At 42.7% G+C, this 17,662-nt stretch overlaps 1 protein-coding gene across 2 annotated transcripts in view; it reads left to right on the top strand.

Moving 5' to 3' along the window:
- Nucleotides 1–17,662, top strand: part of LOC141201287 (retinol dehydrogenase 16-like) — a 128,961-nt gene that overhangs the window by 57,918 nt on the left and 53,381 nt on the right. For both annotated transcript variants that reach the window (XM_073663364.1, XM_073663363.1), the window contains exon 3: nt 1,237–1,495. In XM_073663364.1, coding sequence (XP_073519465.1) covers nt 1,237–1,495 — 259 coding nt within the window. The remainder of the gene's footprint in view (nt 1–1,236; nt 1,496–17,662) is intronic.

A 17,662-nucleotide genomic window follows, 5' to 3' on the forward strand; every position in this document is an offset into this window, starting at 1 on the left:
TTGCATCTATCGGCAAGCGATGCTCTTAATCTGAATAAGCGCCGCCTACCAGCTTGCACAGATTAAGAGCATCGCTTGTGATAGAAGCAACTTTTGCACACGCCACGGCCATTTTGCTGGAGACTAATTTTTTTTTGCTCCAACAAAATGGAAGTGGCGCATGCGCAGTAGTATCTATCAGCAAGCTATAGATCCTACTGCACCTGCGTGGGTGCCGGCGCCAATTTGCTTGATGTAAAAAAAAAATTCTAACCTCACATAATGCATATACTATGTAGAATAGGAGGCAGGTCACTGAAGGCACAGTGACCTGTCATAAGAGCATGCATATGAATATGTAAGCAGTACACCACATAAAGCCCCGCCCACAAGCTCGCCCCAAAGCACAAGAATCGAATTATCTCCAAACTGTAAATAAAGATTAAACAAGAACCACAGGATGGATTTAATCAACCAAGGTATCATTTTAATCAGTGTAACGGCGCCCACCTGACAGTGTATGTACTTAGCACAATCACGCTGGCAGGTTCACTTTAAGCTATGGTGAGCACATCAAATATCAATCATATATCTAATTTTATGTGCCCCCTTCATATGTTCACTATGACACCAACAAGGCCTGTAGTGTTGCAGATGTATGAATTTGGTCTTTTGGAATTTCTCTTCTTGCATGATGTATTTTTTTATCTTACCCCCAGCAGAAGCTTATTATTTATTTATTTTATTCAACTATATTGCTCCATCATATTCCACAGACACCATTATCTCTGTCCATTGGGGTCCGCAATTTATATTCCCTATCAGTATGTCTTTGGAGTGTGGGAGGAAACTGGAGAGCCCAAAGGAAACCCACGCAAACATGGGGAGAACATACAAATTCCTTGCAGCCTTGCCAATGTTAATATTGTTTATATATCTTAAATCTGATTATGTTTAGCACCTTCTATGATGGTATGCTTGTTATTTGCTATGCATACGCATATATTTCTAATGTTTTTTGGTTAATACAGATTAGGTCAGCAAAATGGATGTTTGATTTCTATGTCAATGGCCACCATATGACTGGGAATGTCATGAAGCTTCCTTTCAAGTATTACAAGGGCTTAAGAGAACTATGATAATTTTACAGCTTCTATTAAAATCCATATTACAAAATGTTACTTTTCCTATGCAAATAAACAAGAAATGTAACTTTTTTTCCCAATAATTTTCTTTAATTATGCACATGTTTTACAGGTCTCTGGGGTCTGATGAATAATGCTGGCACCTCCATCCCTATTGCGCTCAATGAATGGCTGACTAAAGATGATTTTATCAAAATTTTAAATGTGAATCTATTAGGACTTATTGATGTGACACTCAAAATGCTGCCTATGATTCGAAGAGCTCGAGGTCGCGTTGTTAATATGGCAAGCGTTGCTGGAAGAATAAGCATCTGTGGTGGAGGATATTGCATATCGAAATATGGGGTGGAAGCCTTCTCAGACAATCTCCGGTAAGCAGTATTACTGAGTACCGTTCTTTACCTATATACTCAACAAGGGGATAAGTTAGCATTTTAATTTGTGTTCACTTATTTTTTTTCCATCTATTGTACAACCCCACTTCCAAAAAAGTTGGGACGCTGTGTAAAATGTAAAGCAAACAAAGATAGAATGATTTAGAAATCTCTTATAGCCATATTTTATTCATGACAGAACATATTACACAGATCAAAAGTTGAAAGACATTTTTCCATTTGATTTTAAAAAATGAGCTCATTTAGAAATTGATGGCAGCAACGCATCTCAAAAAAAGTTGGAGCAGGGATTACAGAAGGCTGGGAATCTAAGTGGTACTGTGACGCCTCTTCTCGGAAGCCCCTGTTTACCCTGGGAGATGGGGGACTCGGAGTCGGGTCCTGTGATGGAGAGATGGGGGTGCAGCCGTGGCCTGGACCCACTCCGTGCCCAGGGCCGTCACATTTAAAAAGGGTGGTATGGGCTTATCCGGGTTGAGTGGCTGATTACGACTACGCCACCTGTGGTACCTGGTGAAGGCCACCAGCGCTGCTGCAGTCCACTGAGGCCTGGTGTTAGGGCAGCTGGCGTTGTTACTACTTCCCACAGGCGAAGCAGGGCCTCAGGGCAGAGAGGCAGGATGGCGAGGGTTGTAGTCTAGAAAGCCTGCGTAGTGCGGTGTAGCGCAGAATAACGAGTCCGGCGGCCAAAGGGGTGAACTTCCAAGGCTTTACTCACATAAGAGATGGCAGTAGGAAGGCGACTCCCTGCTCCTCGCGGAGTTCTGCGGTCACCGGGAACGGGGGTCCGACAACCTCAGAGTAAGTTTAGCGTTAAATCAGGACCCCGCACCAGAGTGTTCCTGAACTACAGACCGTATCCTTTCCTGTCTGTGTGGGTAGATAGGCCGGGTCTCCCTCTGAACTCCTCTCAGAAAAAGGGCACGGGTGGCAGCTCTGCTCCTTCCGATACCCGGTGGGATCCTCAGGGCCTACCGGGCTTTCCCGACCAGGACATAGAGTAGCAAGGTCGGGTGTCGGGGGCCGGTACCCCTCTTGCAGCCGGACTCCCTCTGAATATATCAGGTGGTGAGGACAGGTGGCGTACACCGCTCCGTCTGCATCCTCCCTGGGATCCATTTGCTGTGGAGCTACACTCCTAAGCTCTGAGCCTTCTTGGTCGTGGTCCTTGACCGGGTTGAGACATCCCTTGTCTACAACCTGCCCCTCGACCCAAGGCCAAGGTACGAGGGCTGTGTCTCCATCCGCTGCAGGTCCACACAGGATTCACGCTCAGGGAGGGTGATCACAGTACCAAGACAGTCAAAGAACCATCAAAAGACTAGACTAAAAGGGACCAAGAACCAAAATGGTTCTTTTTTAAATATGAATTATTAAGTGTCACTAAAATGTGAGTCCTCCACCCTCACCCACTAAATGGTTCCCCTAACTCTTGGTTCCCCAGTCTCCCTGTAACCAGGAGGGCAGCACATAGTGAATTCTAGCCCCCTCTGGTGGAGAAATGTGGTGTTGGATGTGGAGGTGGAGTCCTGACCATCACACTGTTCTTACCTCAGAGGAGGAACACTACACTCTATTAAAGAAGTGCAGCATCCCTGTGGCGGTCGAACCCTCAGGGGCGCCACAGTACTAATGTAAAACCGCTAAAGGGTCAATTGATGATCAAATGGTTATATAAAATCAAGCATGCTAGAGAGGCATAGTCTCGCAAAAGAAAAGATGATTAAAAATTTACCAATCTGTGAATAACTGAATCTTAAGATTGTGGAACAATTTCTGAAAAATGTTTCTCAACATAAAATTGAAAAGACTTTGAATATCCCACCATTAACATTACATAATGTCAACAAGATTCAGAGATTCTAGAGAAATCCTTGGGCATGAAGAACAAGCCCGTCAGTTAATATTGGATGCTAGTGATCTATGGGCACTCATGTAATGCTGAATTAAAACTGGCATGATTCGTTCATGCAGATCACGGCATGAACTCTGGAATACAACCAGAAATCATCGTCTGTGAACACAGTTCACCTTGCAATCCACAAATGAAGGTAAAGCTCTATCATGCAAAGAAGACACCTTATATCCACACAATCTAGAAATACTGTCTTTTTTAAATGGACTAAGGCAAAATGGAATACTGTTCTGTGGTCAGAGTAATCAAAATGTGAAATTCTTTATGGAAACCATAAGTGTCCTTTGAATTCAAGAGGAGAAGAACTATACAGCTAATTATAAGCAAACAGTTTGAAAGCCTGCATCTCTGATATGGTGTTGCATTAGTGCATATGGCACGGGCAGCTTACACATCTTGGAAATAACTATGAATTCTGAGCATTATATAGAGGTTTTAGAACAACATGTGCTCTCATCCAGACAATGTCCATTTCAAAGAAGGCCTTGCATATTTCAACAGCATGGCTTCACAGAAGAAGAGTTTGGGTGATGAACTGGCTGCCAGTAGTCCAGACTTTTCACCAATAGAAAACATGACGCATTATGAAACAAAAAATCCAGCAAAAAAGACCCAGGACTGTTGAGTAGCAAGAATCCTACATCAGACAAGAATTGGGACAACTATCACGTGACCGTTTGATATCCTGGGGCTAGGGGCTCCTTTCCTGCTCTAGCTATCCCTGCTCCCCAGATTACTTCTAAAGGTGAAGATGCCAGGGCCATGTACCTTGCTGAGCTCCTGAATCAGTCCTTATCTGTCCCCTCATCCACCCATGGAAGTGGGGAGTAGTTGTATATAAGAATACACCAACCAGACTAAAAAGGGATGACGTACAGGGATAAATGAAAATACCAATCATACAAATATGCACTCACAAACAACAGAGAGGAACACTGAGAAGTAAAAGGAAGGAAAATTAAATAGGAGAGGATGAGGATATGCACACAGACAAATCACCAAGCAACAGTCTTTTGAACAACACTCCAAACGTGTCCTCAACACACACCTCCCACTCCAAACAAGGCAGTATGAAACTAACACTGGAAATCCTGATTGCTAGAGGTGAATATAAATAGCAGAGGGGAGTGACCAACACTGAATAGCAGAGATCATCAAAGCAGGAAAGCTTCAGAGAAGATTTAACCCCTGCACTGCTAGCAGAAACCTTCACCGTTTAATATGACGGTGAAGTGCTTCTAATCAGTGCAGGAGTATGTAGAATCAGACACCATGGACTTCTGGCACCTATCTATCACGTTAAACCTGTGACAACATTCCTCTCCCAAACCTCCAGCAATTGGTCTCCTGACTTCCCAGATGTTTAAAGACTGTTGTAAAAACAAGAGGGGATGGTACACAATGGTAGACATGACAGTGTCCTAACTTTTTTGAGATGTGTTGCTGCCATCAATTTATAAATGAGTTAATTTTTTTCAAATGAAAACTAACTTTCACCATCTAATCTGTGTTCTATGTTCTGTTGTGAATGAAATATGGCTACAAGAGATTTCCAAATCATTGCATTCTTATTTTCTTTACATTTTACACAACTTTTTAGCTTTGAGGTTGTATTATTAAAAGAAACCTGTCAGGAGATTCATGCTGTGCAAACTAGGTTTTTAAGCCATGTATATTTTACTCAGAAACACTGCTATGTGTCAGTGAACACATATTTTGAAAAGCTAGCCAGGGACTGTGTCCAAGAATCCCCATGCTGCTCCCTTAGACTAACAGATCACTCCTTTAGCACACACATAGGGAGATATGAATTAGTCTAGGGGAGCAGAGCAAGAAGAGAGTGACAGAGACTGGCCTTGTTCCCGGCCGTGTTTTTCAAAGTGTAAAACGTACATGGCTGCATTAACGCAGTTAGTGTCTGATTCATGCTGCCAGGTCAGCTGCTGACTAACATACGGTATATATTCTAGTGAAGGTTTGTACTTAATTTGGTGAATTCACGCACAGTATTTTAAAGCCGTTGTTCACTAAATTTTAACCTGCCCCCATCTGCCTTACCACCTGCAGACAAGCATATATGTAATTTTCTTTTATTTCATCGCACACTTGTAAGCTGGCACTTTTTTGCCAACCATGTGATTCTATGCGTCTCTACACTGTTTTCTGTGATGTAAAAAAAGACAATTGTAATTATGCTTCTTGTTAGGAGGACAGATTGGGAGGAAGGGGTATTGGACAACCCTTTTAAGAAGTTTTCATTTTTTCATTGGTGTTTTTGTGATTTGTGTTTGTGTTTTTTTCCAGTTTATACTATAAAATCTAATAATTTCTTAGAGAAAAATTCTTCATCATTCTAATATTCTTTGTGCATAAAATCCCTCACCATTTTCAATACCAGCAGATGAAAAATTTCTTTCGTACATTCAAAAGCTAAAAACCAATACAAGACTATCGCTTCAAACCCAATACAGACCTTAGAAGAGGATTTGAGCTGAATAATCTAAATGTGAATGGGCCGACTATCTAATGGGTCTCCTTCTTCAATAGATGTTTCATAAGATTTTTCCCTCTTTGTATTTAAAAAAAACAAAAAACATTGAACACTCACCCAATCCGGCTGTCTGCTGTGTCTGACCGGCTGAAAGTAGACACCTGGCATGATGCCTCTTAGTACTCTGATGCAAAGGCACCGCTATGTAACTTTACATCAAAGTTTATTTTTCGTATGTACCTTATGTTTCTGTCTACATACAAATATCTTAGAAATAATAAAACAACCAGAACTGAATAGATCAAAATTCTGAGTTCTATCCGGAAATGTAAAAGAGCAATAAGTTAGTTATAACATACACACATTACACATGTTCATGTATTCCCAAATCCAGGATATTTCCGAAAAACAACTTGACAAACCTGAAGTTGTCCTGACATGAAGCTGGCAGCAGTACCCACGTTCTTTTAACTTTGTGACTCGTTTTTCTTTACTTAGAATTTGTATTATGGCAAGAAAAAAGCAGCTAAGTAAAGAAAAACGAGTGGCCATCATTACTTTAAGAAATGAAGGTCAGTCAGTCTGAAAAATTGGGAAAACTTTGAAAGTGTCCCCAAGTGCAGTTGCAAAAGCCATCAAGTGCTACAAAGAAACTGGCTCACATGAGGACCGCCCCAGGAAGGGAAGACCAAGAGTCACCTCTGCTTCTGAGGATAAGTTTATCTGAGTCACCAGCCTCAGAAATCGCAGGTTAACAGCAGCTCAGATTAGAGACCAGGTCAATGCCACACAGAGTTCTAGCAGCAGACACATCTCTACAACAACTGTTAAGAGGAGACTTTGTGCAGCAGGCCTTCATGGTAAAATAGCTGCTAGGAAACCACTGCTAAGGACAGGCAACAAGCAGAAGAGACTTGTTTGGGCTAAAGAACACAAGGAATGGACATTAGACCAGTGGAAATCTGTGCTTTGGTCTGATGAGTCCAAATTTGAGATCTTTGGTTCCAACCACCATTTCTTTGTGCGATGCAGAAAAGGTGAACGGATGGACTCTACATGCCTGGTTCCCACTGTGAAGCATGGAGGAGGAGGTGTGATGGTGTGGGGGTGCTTTGCTGGTGACACTGTTGGGGATTTATTCAAAATTGAAGGCATACTGAACCAGCATGGCTACCACAGCATCTTGCAGCGGCATGCTATTCCATCCGGTTTGCATTTAGTTGGACCATAATTTATTTTTCAACAGGACTATGACCCCAACACACCTCCAGGCTGTGTAAGGGCTATTTGACCAAGAAGGAGAGTGATGGAGTGCTACGCCAGATGACCTGGCCTCCACAGTCACCAGACCTGAACCCAATCGAGATGGTTTGGGGTGAGCTGGACCGCAGAGTGAAGGCAAAAGGGCCAACAAGTGCTAAGCATCTCTGGGAACTCCTTCAAGATTGTTGGAAGACCATTTCCGGTGACTAGCTCTTGAAGCTCATCAAGAGAATGCCAAGAGTGTGCAAAGCAGTCATCAAAGCAAAAGGTGGCTACTTTGAAGAACCTAGAATATAAGACATATTTTCAGGTGTTTCACACTTTTTTGTTAAGTATATAATTCCACATGTGTTAATGCATAGTTTTGATGCCTTCAGTGTGAATGTACAATTTTCATAGTCATGAAAATACAGAAAAATCTTCAAATGAGAAGGTGTGTCCAAACTTTTGGTCTGTACTGTATGTAAAGGACAATCAGTATAGTTTTGAAAAACTGAAAAAATCTAGATCACTACTCATGTAAACATTGACAGAATATGCAAACAGAGTACTGCCACATAGTGGTCTGACTTTTAATATAAACAGGCCATTTATGCAGATTGCAATTTCTCTATTAGTTTTTAGACCCATATGTAAGATGTATAGCATGGATTTAAAAAATATATAAGTGCCTCCAAACTTAAGAAATTTGGTGCTGCATGTGCAATATATGGGAAAGAAAGGCGTATAGTTTATAATAATACTGAAAATATGTAGATATACGCTAATATAAAGTACTTAGTGCATATTCAATCACTTAATATATGTGATCACATACATTGCACAATGCTCTGTCTTAAGTCCATGTATACATATTACCTATACATAATAGTTACCAGTGCTCACTAGTGATGAGTGAACATGCTCGCCACTACTCGGTACTCGCCAGAGCATCATGGTGCTCGACAAGCTCGGCGAGTATTTCCGGGTTGCTCGGGCGGGAACTCGGGTTCCCTCCCTGCATGTTTGGCGCTCTTTAGAGAGCCAATGAACATGCAGGTATTGCCTGGCTTGCACTGTAATGCCTTAGCCATGTTGGTTGTGGGCATTACAGTGATTGGCTGGCCGCACAACGTCATCAGGTATATATCAGACCTGGCGCCGCCATGCTCGTCACAGTCACTCCGGATCAGACAGTGTAGGAAGAGCTGCTGCTGTGTCAGGGAGAGATTTGCTTGTGTATTAGGTAGTGTAGGGAGAAAAACCGTGCATTACACATATCCATTTTAACAAACAGTCCTTTTGAGGACTAACTAATCCATCTGCAGAGATATGAGGCAGGCAGTGTATATAGGCAGGCAGGTGGTGTATATAGCAGACTGCAGTGCACATAGCACAAGAGGCTCCATTCCAGTTCTTCCTTCTGCTGCTGTTAGATATTTCTATACAAAGGGCCAGGTCTCAGGGGCCAGGAATATTTTTTTTTGCATGTTAATCCTCATTATTTACTTAAAAAGCAATCCAGAGAACACCGTTTTTCTGCGCCATTTGCTTGTTGGCACTGCAGAATACAGCCAGATCCTTTCCATATTACAGCGCTAAAAATCCATCTATTTAAAACTCTGTTTTCTCCGTAACATGGATCACATACACGTTGTCAAAAAATACTGCCATTTCTGGCCTCCATTAAAAATGTTTTTCAGTGTGTCAGTGAAGCAATTGACACTGCTGTTCAAAATAGTTGCCTACAATTCAAAACTGTGTTTTCTCGGTCACACGGATCACATATACGTTGTCAGAAAATACTGCCATTTCTGGCCTCCATTAAAAATTTCTTTCAGTGTGTCAGTGAAGCAATTCACAGCAGTTTGCTGTTCAAACTACTTACCTACAGGCCAGGTATTTAAAACTGTTTTCTCCGTCACACGGATCACATATAACATTTCTCCAAACTCAGTAATTTGTAGTGAGCGTGGAAGATGCTGTCCTCCATTTAAAATGGGCAAGGCACGTGGCAAGGGACGGGGAACTGGACGTGATGGTAATGGTGCATGCAGAGGCCGAGGACAAGGCCGTGGGCAATCCGAAATTGTGCCACAACAAACAGCCATATCTTCTCGCCTGACCTTCCTGTCCCAATTTCTAGGGGACTGCAGCACACCACTATTGAACCCAGAGCAGTGTCAAAAGGTTGATGGGTGGATAGCGAATAATGCTTCCAGTCACTTAGCCACCATCACCACCCTGTCTTCCACACGGTCAAGTCTCAGTAGCCATGAGTCTGGACAGCATATTCCTCACCCTGATCCTCCTGACTCCTCCAGGGGAGGAGTCCTGAGGAGATAATTTGCATATTTCCACTGCATTTTGGGGTAAGTGAAGAGTCTCCGCGAGCTCAAAGAACACTGGATTTTGGCTGTTGGAGCTGAAAAGAGGACATCGGTAAACCAGGGGAGGAGTCCTGAGGAGATAATTTGCATATTTCCACTGCATTTTGGGGTAAGTGAAGAGTCTCCGCGAGCTCAAAGAACACTGGATTTTGGCTGTTGGAGCTGAAAAGAGGACATCGGTAAACCAGGGGAGGAGTCCTGAGGAGATAATTTGCATATTTCCACTGCATTTTGGGGTAAGTGAAGAGTCTCCGCGAGCTCAAAGAACACTGGATTTTGGCTGTTGGAGCTGAAAAGAGGACATCGGTAAACCAGGGGAGGAGTCCTGAGGAGATAATTTGCATATTTCCACTGCATTTTGGGGTAAGTGAAGAGTCTCCGCGAGCTCAAAGAACACTGGATTTTGGCTGTTGGAGCTGAAAAGAGGACATCGGTAAACCAGGGGAGGAGTCCTGAGGAGATAATTTGCATATTTCCACTGCATTTTGGGGTAAGTGAAGAGTCTCCGCGAGCTCAAAGAACACTGGATTTTGGCTGTTGGAGCTGAAAAGAGGACATCGGTAAACCAGGGGAGGAGTCCTGAGGAGATAATTTGCATATTTCCACTGCATTTTGGGGTAAGTGAAGAGTCTCCGCGAGCTCAAAGAACACTGGATTTTGGCTGTTGGAGCTGAAAAGAGGACATCGGTAAACCAGGGGAGGAGTCCTGAGGAGATAATTTGCATATTTCCACTGCATTTTGGGGTAAGTGAAGAGTCTCCGCGAGCTCAAAGAACACTGGATTTTGGCTGTTGGAGCTGAAAAGAGGACATCGGTAAACCAGGGGAGGAGTCCTGAGGAGATAATTTGCATATTTCCACTGCATTTTGGGGTAAGTGAAGAGTCTCCGCGAGCTCAAAGAACACTGGATTTTGGCTGTTGGAGCTGAAAAGAGGACATCGGTAAACCAGGGGAGGAGTCCTGAGGAGATAATTTGCATATTTCCACTGCATTTTGGGGTAAGTGAAGAGTCTCCGCGAGCTCAAAGAACACTGGATTTTGAAGCATTTTTCACTGTTTTCAGAACATTAACAGTAAGAACATGGAAGAGTCCAGGAGCCATTTGGTGAGCTGCATATCCTGCTACATGTTCACAGACTTGCCAGTGGAAAAGCCAAACTTCACATGCCAGAAATGCAAGCTTGTGTCCCTGTTGGAGGAAAAGTTGCGAAATCTAGAAGAGAGGTTAACTACCTTGAAAATCATTAAGGAAGGTGAAGAGTTCTTAGACAGAGCAGAATTATCTCTTCATGATTCAGAAAGAGAAGAAATTCGAACTGCACCTGACGAAACAGAGGAATGGAAGCATGTGACCCACAGAAGCAGGAGGATCGAGAGGCAGTCAGCACCCATACTGCTCAGGAACCAGTACCAGGCTCTCACGCAGGAGAACCTTGAAGAAATACAGCAAGATAAGACTTTGCCAGCAATGAATAACCTTGTAAGTCCTCAGAATCCTCCTGGATGGAGAAAGAAGATTGTTGTGAAGAAAAAACGAAGAGTGGTGGTCATGGGGGATTCCCTGTTAAGAGGAACAGAGGCCGCTATCTGCAGACCAGACATAACCTCAAGAGAAATGTGCTGTCTTCCTGGAGCAAAAATTAAAGATGTGTCTGACAGGATATCAAGACTCTTCAGACCTACAGATCACTACCCATTCCTGCTAATACATGTGGGGACAAATGACACCGCAAGAAAGGACCTGGAAACCATCTGCAGTGACTTTGAAGACTTAGGCAAGAAAGTGAAAGAATTGGGAGCACAGGTGGTCTTCTCATCCATCCTCCCAGTGGATGACCATGGAACAATGAGGTGGAATAAGATTCTACAGGTGAACAACTGGCTACGTCGATGGTGCCGTCAACAAGGATTTGGATTTCTGGATCACGGGATGAATTACCTATACGATGGACTACTTGCTAGAGATGGGGTGCACCTTACGAAGACTGGAAAACATGTATTTGGAAGTCGCCTTGCTACACTCATCAGGAGAGCTTTAAACTAGAACAATGTGGGAAGGGAAGCAAAAGGCCAGAAAAAGCCATACAGCTGACAAATACTATTGAGATCTCTGCTACTGGAAGTGGAAAGAAAGAACAAAGACAAAAAAATCTAAATAAAAATATGGGAGGAAGAGAAACCAATCACAAACTAAAATGTTTTTATACAAATGCACAAAGCATGGGCAACAAACAAGGAGAATTGGAACTACTAATGCAGGAAAAGAAATATGATGTCATTGGAATCACTGAAACTTGGTGGGACGATACACATGATTGGAATAAAAGGCTAAAAGGATACAACTTATTTGCAAGAAACAGAATTGATAAACGAGGAGGAGGTGTCGCATTGTATGTTAGAAAAGCGTATATCTGCACAGAGATTGAAGCTTCAGAGACTGGGAGTTCTGTGGAAACTGTTTGGGTAAGAATACAAGGAGAGAACAACGGAAAGGACACCATTGTAGGCATTTACTACAGGCCACCTGGGCAAGCTGAAGATATGGATGAACTCTTTATGTATCAAATGACCAAGTTCTCCAAAAAATATGACGTAGTGGTCATGGGAGATTTCAACTATCCAGACATTTGTTGGGAATCTCTCTCAAGTAAAACTAACAGGTCAAGCAAATTCTTATCCTCTCTTGCTGACAACTTTATCTTCCAAAAGGTAGGGGAGAAAACAAGGGGATCTGCTACTTTGGATCTAATCCTTATAAACAGGGAGGAAATGGTTGAGGAGGTAAAGGTGGCTGGGACCCTAGGAGGCAGCGATCATGCTATTATAGAATTTTGGATAACTAGAGGAGGAAGACATGTGAAGACTCAAACTTCAAGGTTAGATTTTAGAAAGGCAGATTTTAAGAGACTCAGAAAGAGAATAGGAGGGATCCAATGGCTGGATGTCCTTAAGGACAAAAATGTCCAGGAAGGATGGGAAATTTTTAAAAATGAGATTCTCAAAGCACAATCGTTAACAATCCCGAAAAGTAGGAAGAATGGGAAGCATTTAAGGAAACCAGGATGGATGAACACAGAACTTAAACACATGCTAAAAAGAAAGAAAGAAATGTTTATTAAATGGAAAGAGGGAGGCATATCTAAAGAAGATTATAATGCAGTCTGCAGATCCTGCAGGGCACGTATCAGGTTAGCTAAAGCTGACAATGAATTAAGGCTTGCAAGAGATGTCAAAAGCAATAAAAAAGGATTTTGGGGGTATGTCAAAAGTAAAAGAAAAGTCAAAGATGCTATAGGATTTTTACAGGATGAAAATGGAGAAATGGTAAGAGAGGATGTTGAGAAGGCCGAACTTTTTAATTCCTATTTTGCATCTGTTTTCTCTCAGAAAGAAAATGTAACATCAACTGATTTTCACTGTCCTTTTAAAGGAATAGAAGAATCCAAGTTATCTGTAAACAGAAAGATTGTGAGGGAATATTTAGCTAACATAAATGAGTTCAAGTCTCCAGGTCCAGATGAATTACACCCCAGAGTACTGAAGGAGATCGTAGAAGAAATTTTAGAACCACTCTCCATAATCTTTGAAAATTCTTGGAGAACAGGAGAAGTCCCAGAAGACTGGAGAAGAGCAAATGTTGTTCCTATCTTCAAAAAGGGGAAGAAGGTGGACCCAGGGAACTATAGGCCGGTGAGTCTGACTTCTATACCAGGAAAGATCTTTGAACAAATTATTAAACATCATGTATGTAAGTACCTGGATAAGAATGAAGTGATTAACCAGAGTCAGCATGGGTTTGTAACTAACAAGTCATGTCAGACTAACTTAATTTCCTTCTATGACAGAATCACTGACTGGGTGGATCAGGGAAATGCTGTAGATATAGTATATCTTGACTTCAGCAAAGCATTTGACAAAGTATCTCACACCATCCTTATTGAAAAAATGACCAAGTATGCAATGGACCAGGCAACTGTTAGGTGGATTCATAACTGGCTTAGTGATCGGACTCAAAGGGAGGTTGTAAATGGCTTCACATCCAGCTGGATGAATGTCTCAAGTGGGATACCACAGGGCTCTGTCCTGGGACCTGTATTGTTCAACATCTTCATCAATGATTTAGATGAAGGAATTGAGGGTAAACTGATTAAATTTGCTGATGACACAAAGCTAGGAGGGATAGCTAATACTAGAGAAGAGAGAGAGAGGATTCAAAAAGACCTAAATAAACTGGAGCAGTGGGCAGCAACCAACAGAATGGTTTTTAACAGGGAAAAATGCAAAGTACTACATCTGGGCAATAAAAATGAAAAAAGCATATACAGAATGGGAGGAATAGAGCTAAGCAACAGTACATGTGAAAAAGACTTAGGTATACTAATAGATCATAGACTGAACATGAGTCAACAGTGTGATGCAGCAGCAATAAAGGCAAATATAATTCTGGGATGTATTAACAAAAGCATACAGTCTAGATCGCGTGAAGTCATTATCGGTCTTTACTCCTCTTTGGTCAGACCTCATCTGGAATACTGTGTACAGTTTTGGGCACCACATTTTAAAAAAGACATAGACAAACTGGAACAAGTTCAGAGAAGAGCGACCAGAATGGTGACTGGTCTGCAAACCATGTCCTATGAGGAACGGTTGCAGGATTTGGAAATGTTTAGCTTGCAAAAAAGAAGACTGAGAGGAGACTTAATAGCTGTCTACAAATATGTCAAGGGCTGTCACATTGTAGAAGGATCATCTTTATTCTCATTTGCACAGGGAAAGACTAGAAGCAACGGGATGAAACTAAATGGGAGGAGACACAGATTAGATATTAGAAAAAACTTTTTGACAGGGTGATTAATGAGTGGAACAGGCTGCCACGAGAGGTGGTGAGTTCCCCTTCAATGGACATCTTCAAACAGAGGCTGGACAGACATCTGTCTGAGATGATTTAGTGAATCCTGCTTTGAGCAGGGGGTTGGACCAGATGACCCAGGAGGTCCCTTCCAACTCTACCATTCTATGATTCTATGATTCCCCCCACCATGCCGAGTACACAGAGACAACTGATCCCACACTTGGACACTCTGAAGAGCTGTTTACTTTTCCATTTATAGAATCGGGCCTCTCGCCTGGTCCACTTGAAGCCGGGCAAGAGGAGATTGCGTGTAGTGATGCCCAAATATGTGAGCAGCCACGGTCACACGAAGGCGACGGTGGGAAAGTGTCACAAGAGGTGGACGATGATGAGACACAATTGTCAGAAAGTCAGGAGGAGGACCAGGGTGTGGAAGTGGAAGATGAGGTGGTGGATGATATAGTAACTGACCCAACCTGGCAGGAGGACATGCAGAGCGAGGACAGCAGCACACAGGGGGAGGGAGGCAGAGCACCACAACAAGCAGGAAGAAGCAATGTGGTGGCCGCAGACAGAAGGCAGGCAACCGTTCCCCGTAACACCAACACGAAGGAAGTTGCCAGTACAACTGTTAGGTCTTCCCGAGTCTGGTTGTTTTTTAAAGACTCTGCCGATAACCCCAAAAAGGCCATTTGCAACACCTGCCAGGCTAGCATCAGCAGGGGTGGAAAAGTGACCAGCCTGACCACAACCAGCATGATCTGTACCGTTCCTGGCCACATTCACCTGTCCACGTGTTTGTGGTTAGGCGGTCCTTCCCAGTAAGTGCAATGGGGAGGGCACGGGTAATGCTGTGGGACCCGTGCTTGTGGAAGGCGGAGGCGATACCGGGAAATATAGTGGCGACTGGGGGCCTCCACAAGCCTAAAAGGCCACATTTCAAGTGCAAGCAGCTGTCAAAAATTTGGCAGTATAGTATTGCAGCCTGTGGGTGGGTGAGTGGCTGGCTGCCTGCATACTTGCGCTTGCATTCCAAGGAATGGGGTAGCAACAACTTAACGCTGCAGTAGGACAAGGACGTGGATGGTGATTGTTGCAAGTCTGCAACGACAGGTTCATGGCGGGAGGCATCTTCGCATGCGCCAAGGATCACTTCTGATGGGCACACTTTTAGGCAGTGACCTGGGTGTCAGAGATGCTTCCAGGGGTCTTCCCCATGCTGTTCCCATGTCTTTTCAGCACTGTATGCATGTGTCACACAGCACATGGCCAGATAAGGTTGTAAAATGTTAAAATTACATTTCCCGGTGAATGCATTTGTCACGATTGAAAGCAATACAAAAGTGCAAAAACGCATAAAAAATGCTACTTGTGAACATAGCCCAAGGTGTGGAGGAGTATTTTTTTTGGTTATTTATTTTACCTTATACATTAGTCTTTACCCTGGAAAGTTTGTTTCTTTTTTGAACTTTTTATTGTGAGCCCTTAAAAGTGGCTTAATACCTCTGACCACGTTGTTGACAGCAGTGACCTGGGGGTCAGAAATGCTTCCTGGGGCGATCCCCATCCTGTCCCCATGTCATTTGAGCACTGTCACTATCGTTTTGGGCACTTTTTAGGCTTTCTACAGACTGCCGGGGGTGCCGCCGCAAAAATGCTCTTGTCTCCCATAGACTAACATTGGGCTCGTTGCTCGGGTCGAGCACCCGAGTATCACGGTGAGCTCTGCCCGAGCTTCGAGCACCCGAGCATTTTAGTGCTCGCTCAACACTAGTGATAATATGATGATAAAATACTGATTGTATTGAAACTACAACACGCAGACCAATAAGTGACACATCCTTGAAATCAGGCTCTCATGCCTTATATTATGCTGCTCTCATATTAAATAGCAAAAACCTACTGACAGATTCCCTTTATAAAGGAACCTGTGATTAGACTCATTAGAATAGCTGGTTGGGATTTATATTGAGAGACTAGACTAGTCCAGCACCTCCCTCAGATGGTTTCTCCCGGCATCACTCCAAGTGTTTGATAGGTCTCTCCCTATGTACACATATGTAAGCCACCAGTTAATCACCTGAAGCGAAGCAGGGAGAAGCCGGCCTGGGATGGCACCGCATTACTCTCGTCTCTTGCTATAGTCTGTGGTCAGGTCTTCAAACTATGTTTTCTTTGACAAGTTGGAGCGTTTCAGAGTAAGACATACTTGATTGCAATAGTGCAGCCAAACCCATGGTTTGGATAGCACGAAGTTAGGGACAGATTCTCTTTAAACAAACTGTGGGTTGAGGAATAATATACAGTTAGGTCCATATATATTTGGACAGAGACAACATTTTTCTAATTTTGGTTTTAGACATTACCGCAATGAATTTTAACCACTTCGCGCCAGAGCCTGTTTTTGCCTTCGTGACCGGGCCAATTTTTTCAATTCTGACCACTGTCACTTTATGAAGTAATTACTCTGGAACGCTTCAACGGATCCCCCTGATTCTGAGATTTTTTTTTGTGACATATAGTACTTCATGATAGTGGTAAAATTTCTTTGATATCACTTGCGTTTGATTGTGAAAAAATCAGAAATTTGGCGAAAATTTTGAAAATTTAGCAATTTTCAAACTTTGAATTTTCATGCCCTTTAATCAGAGAGATATATCACACAAAATAGGTAATAAATAACATTGCCCACATGTCTACTTCACATCAGCACAATTTTGGAACCAAAATTTTTTTTTGTTAGGAAGCTATAAGGGTTAAAAGTTGACCAGCGATTTCTCATTTTTACAACAAAATTTACAAAAACATTTTTTTTAGGGACCACATCTTATTTGAAGTGACTTTGAGGAGCCTTTATGACAGAAAATACCCAAAAGTGATACCATTCTAAAAACTGCACCCCTCAAGGTGCTCAAAACCACATTCAAGAAGTTTATTAACCCTTCAGGTGCTTCACAGGAATTTTTGGAATGTGGAAGAAAACAATGAACATTTAACTTTTTTTCACAAAACTGCTACTTTAACCTCAAATTTTTAATTTTCACAAGGGCAGCCAGAAAAAATGGACCCCAAAATGTGTTGTGTAATTTCTCCTGAGCACGCTGATACCCCATAAGGAGCGCCATTTGACTTTTGGAATGGAAATTTGACTGGAATGGATAGCGGACGCCATGTTGCATTTGGAGAGCCCCAGAGGTGTCTAAACAGAGGAAACCCCCAACAAGTGACCCCATTTTGGAAACTAGACCCCTCA

This window comes from Phyllobates terribilis, unplaced genomic scaffold (genome assembly GCF_046119375.1).
Source record: "Phyllobates terribilis strain yellow unplaced genomic scaffold, ASM4611937v1 Scaffold_2__4_contigs__length_985480577, whole genome shotgun sequence".
In the NCBI taxonomy this organism is placed as follows: domain Eukaryota; kingdom Metazoa; phylum Chordata; class Amphibia; order Anura; family Dendrobatidae; genus Phyllobates; species Phyllobates terribilis.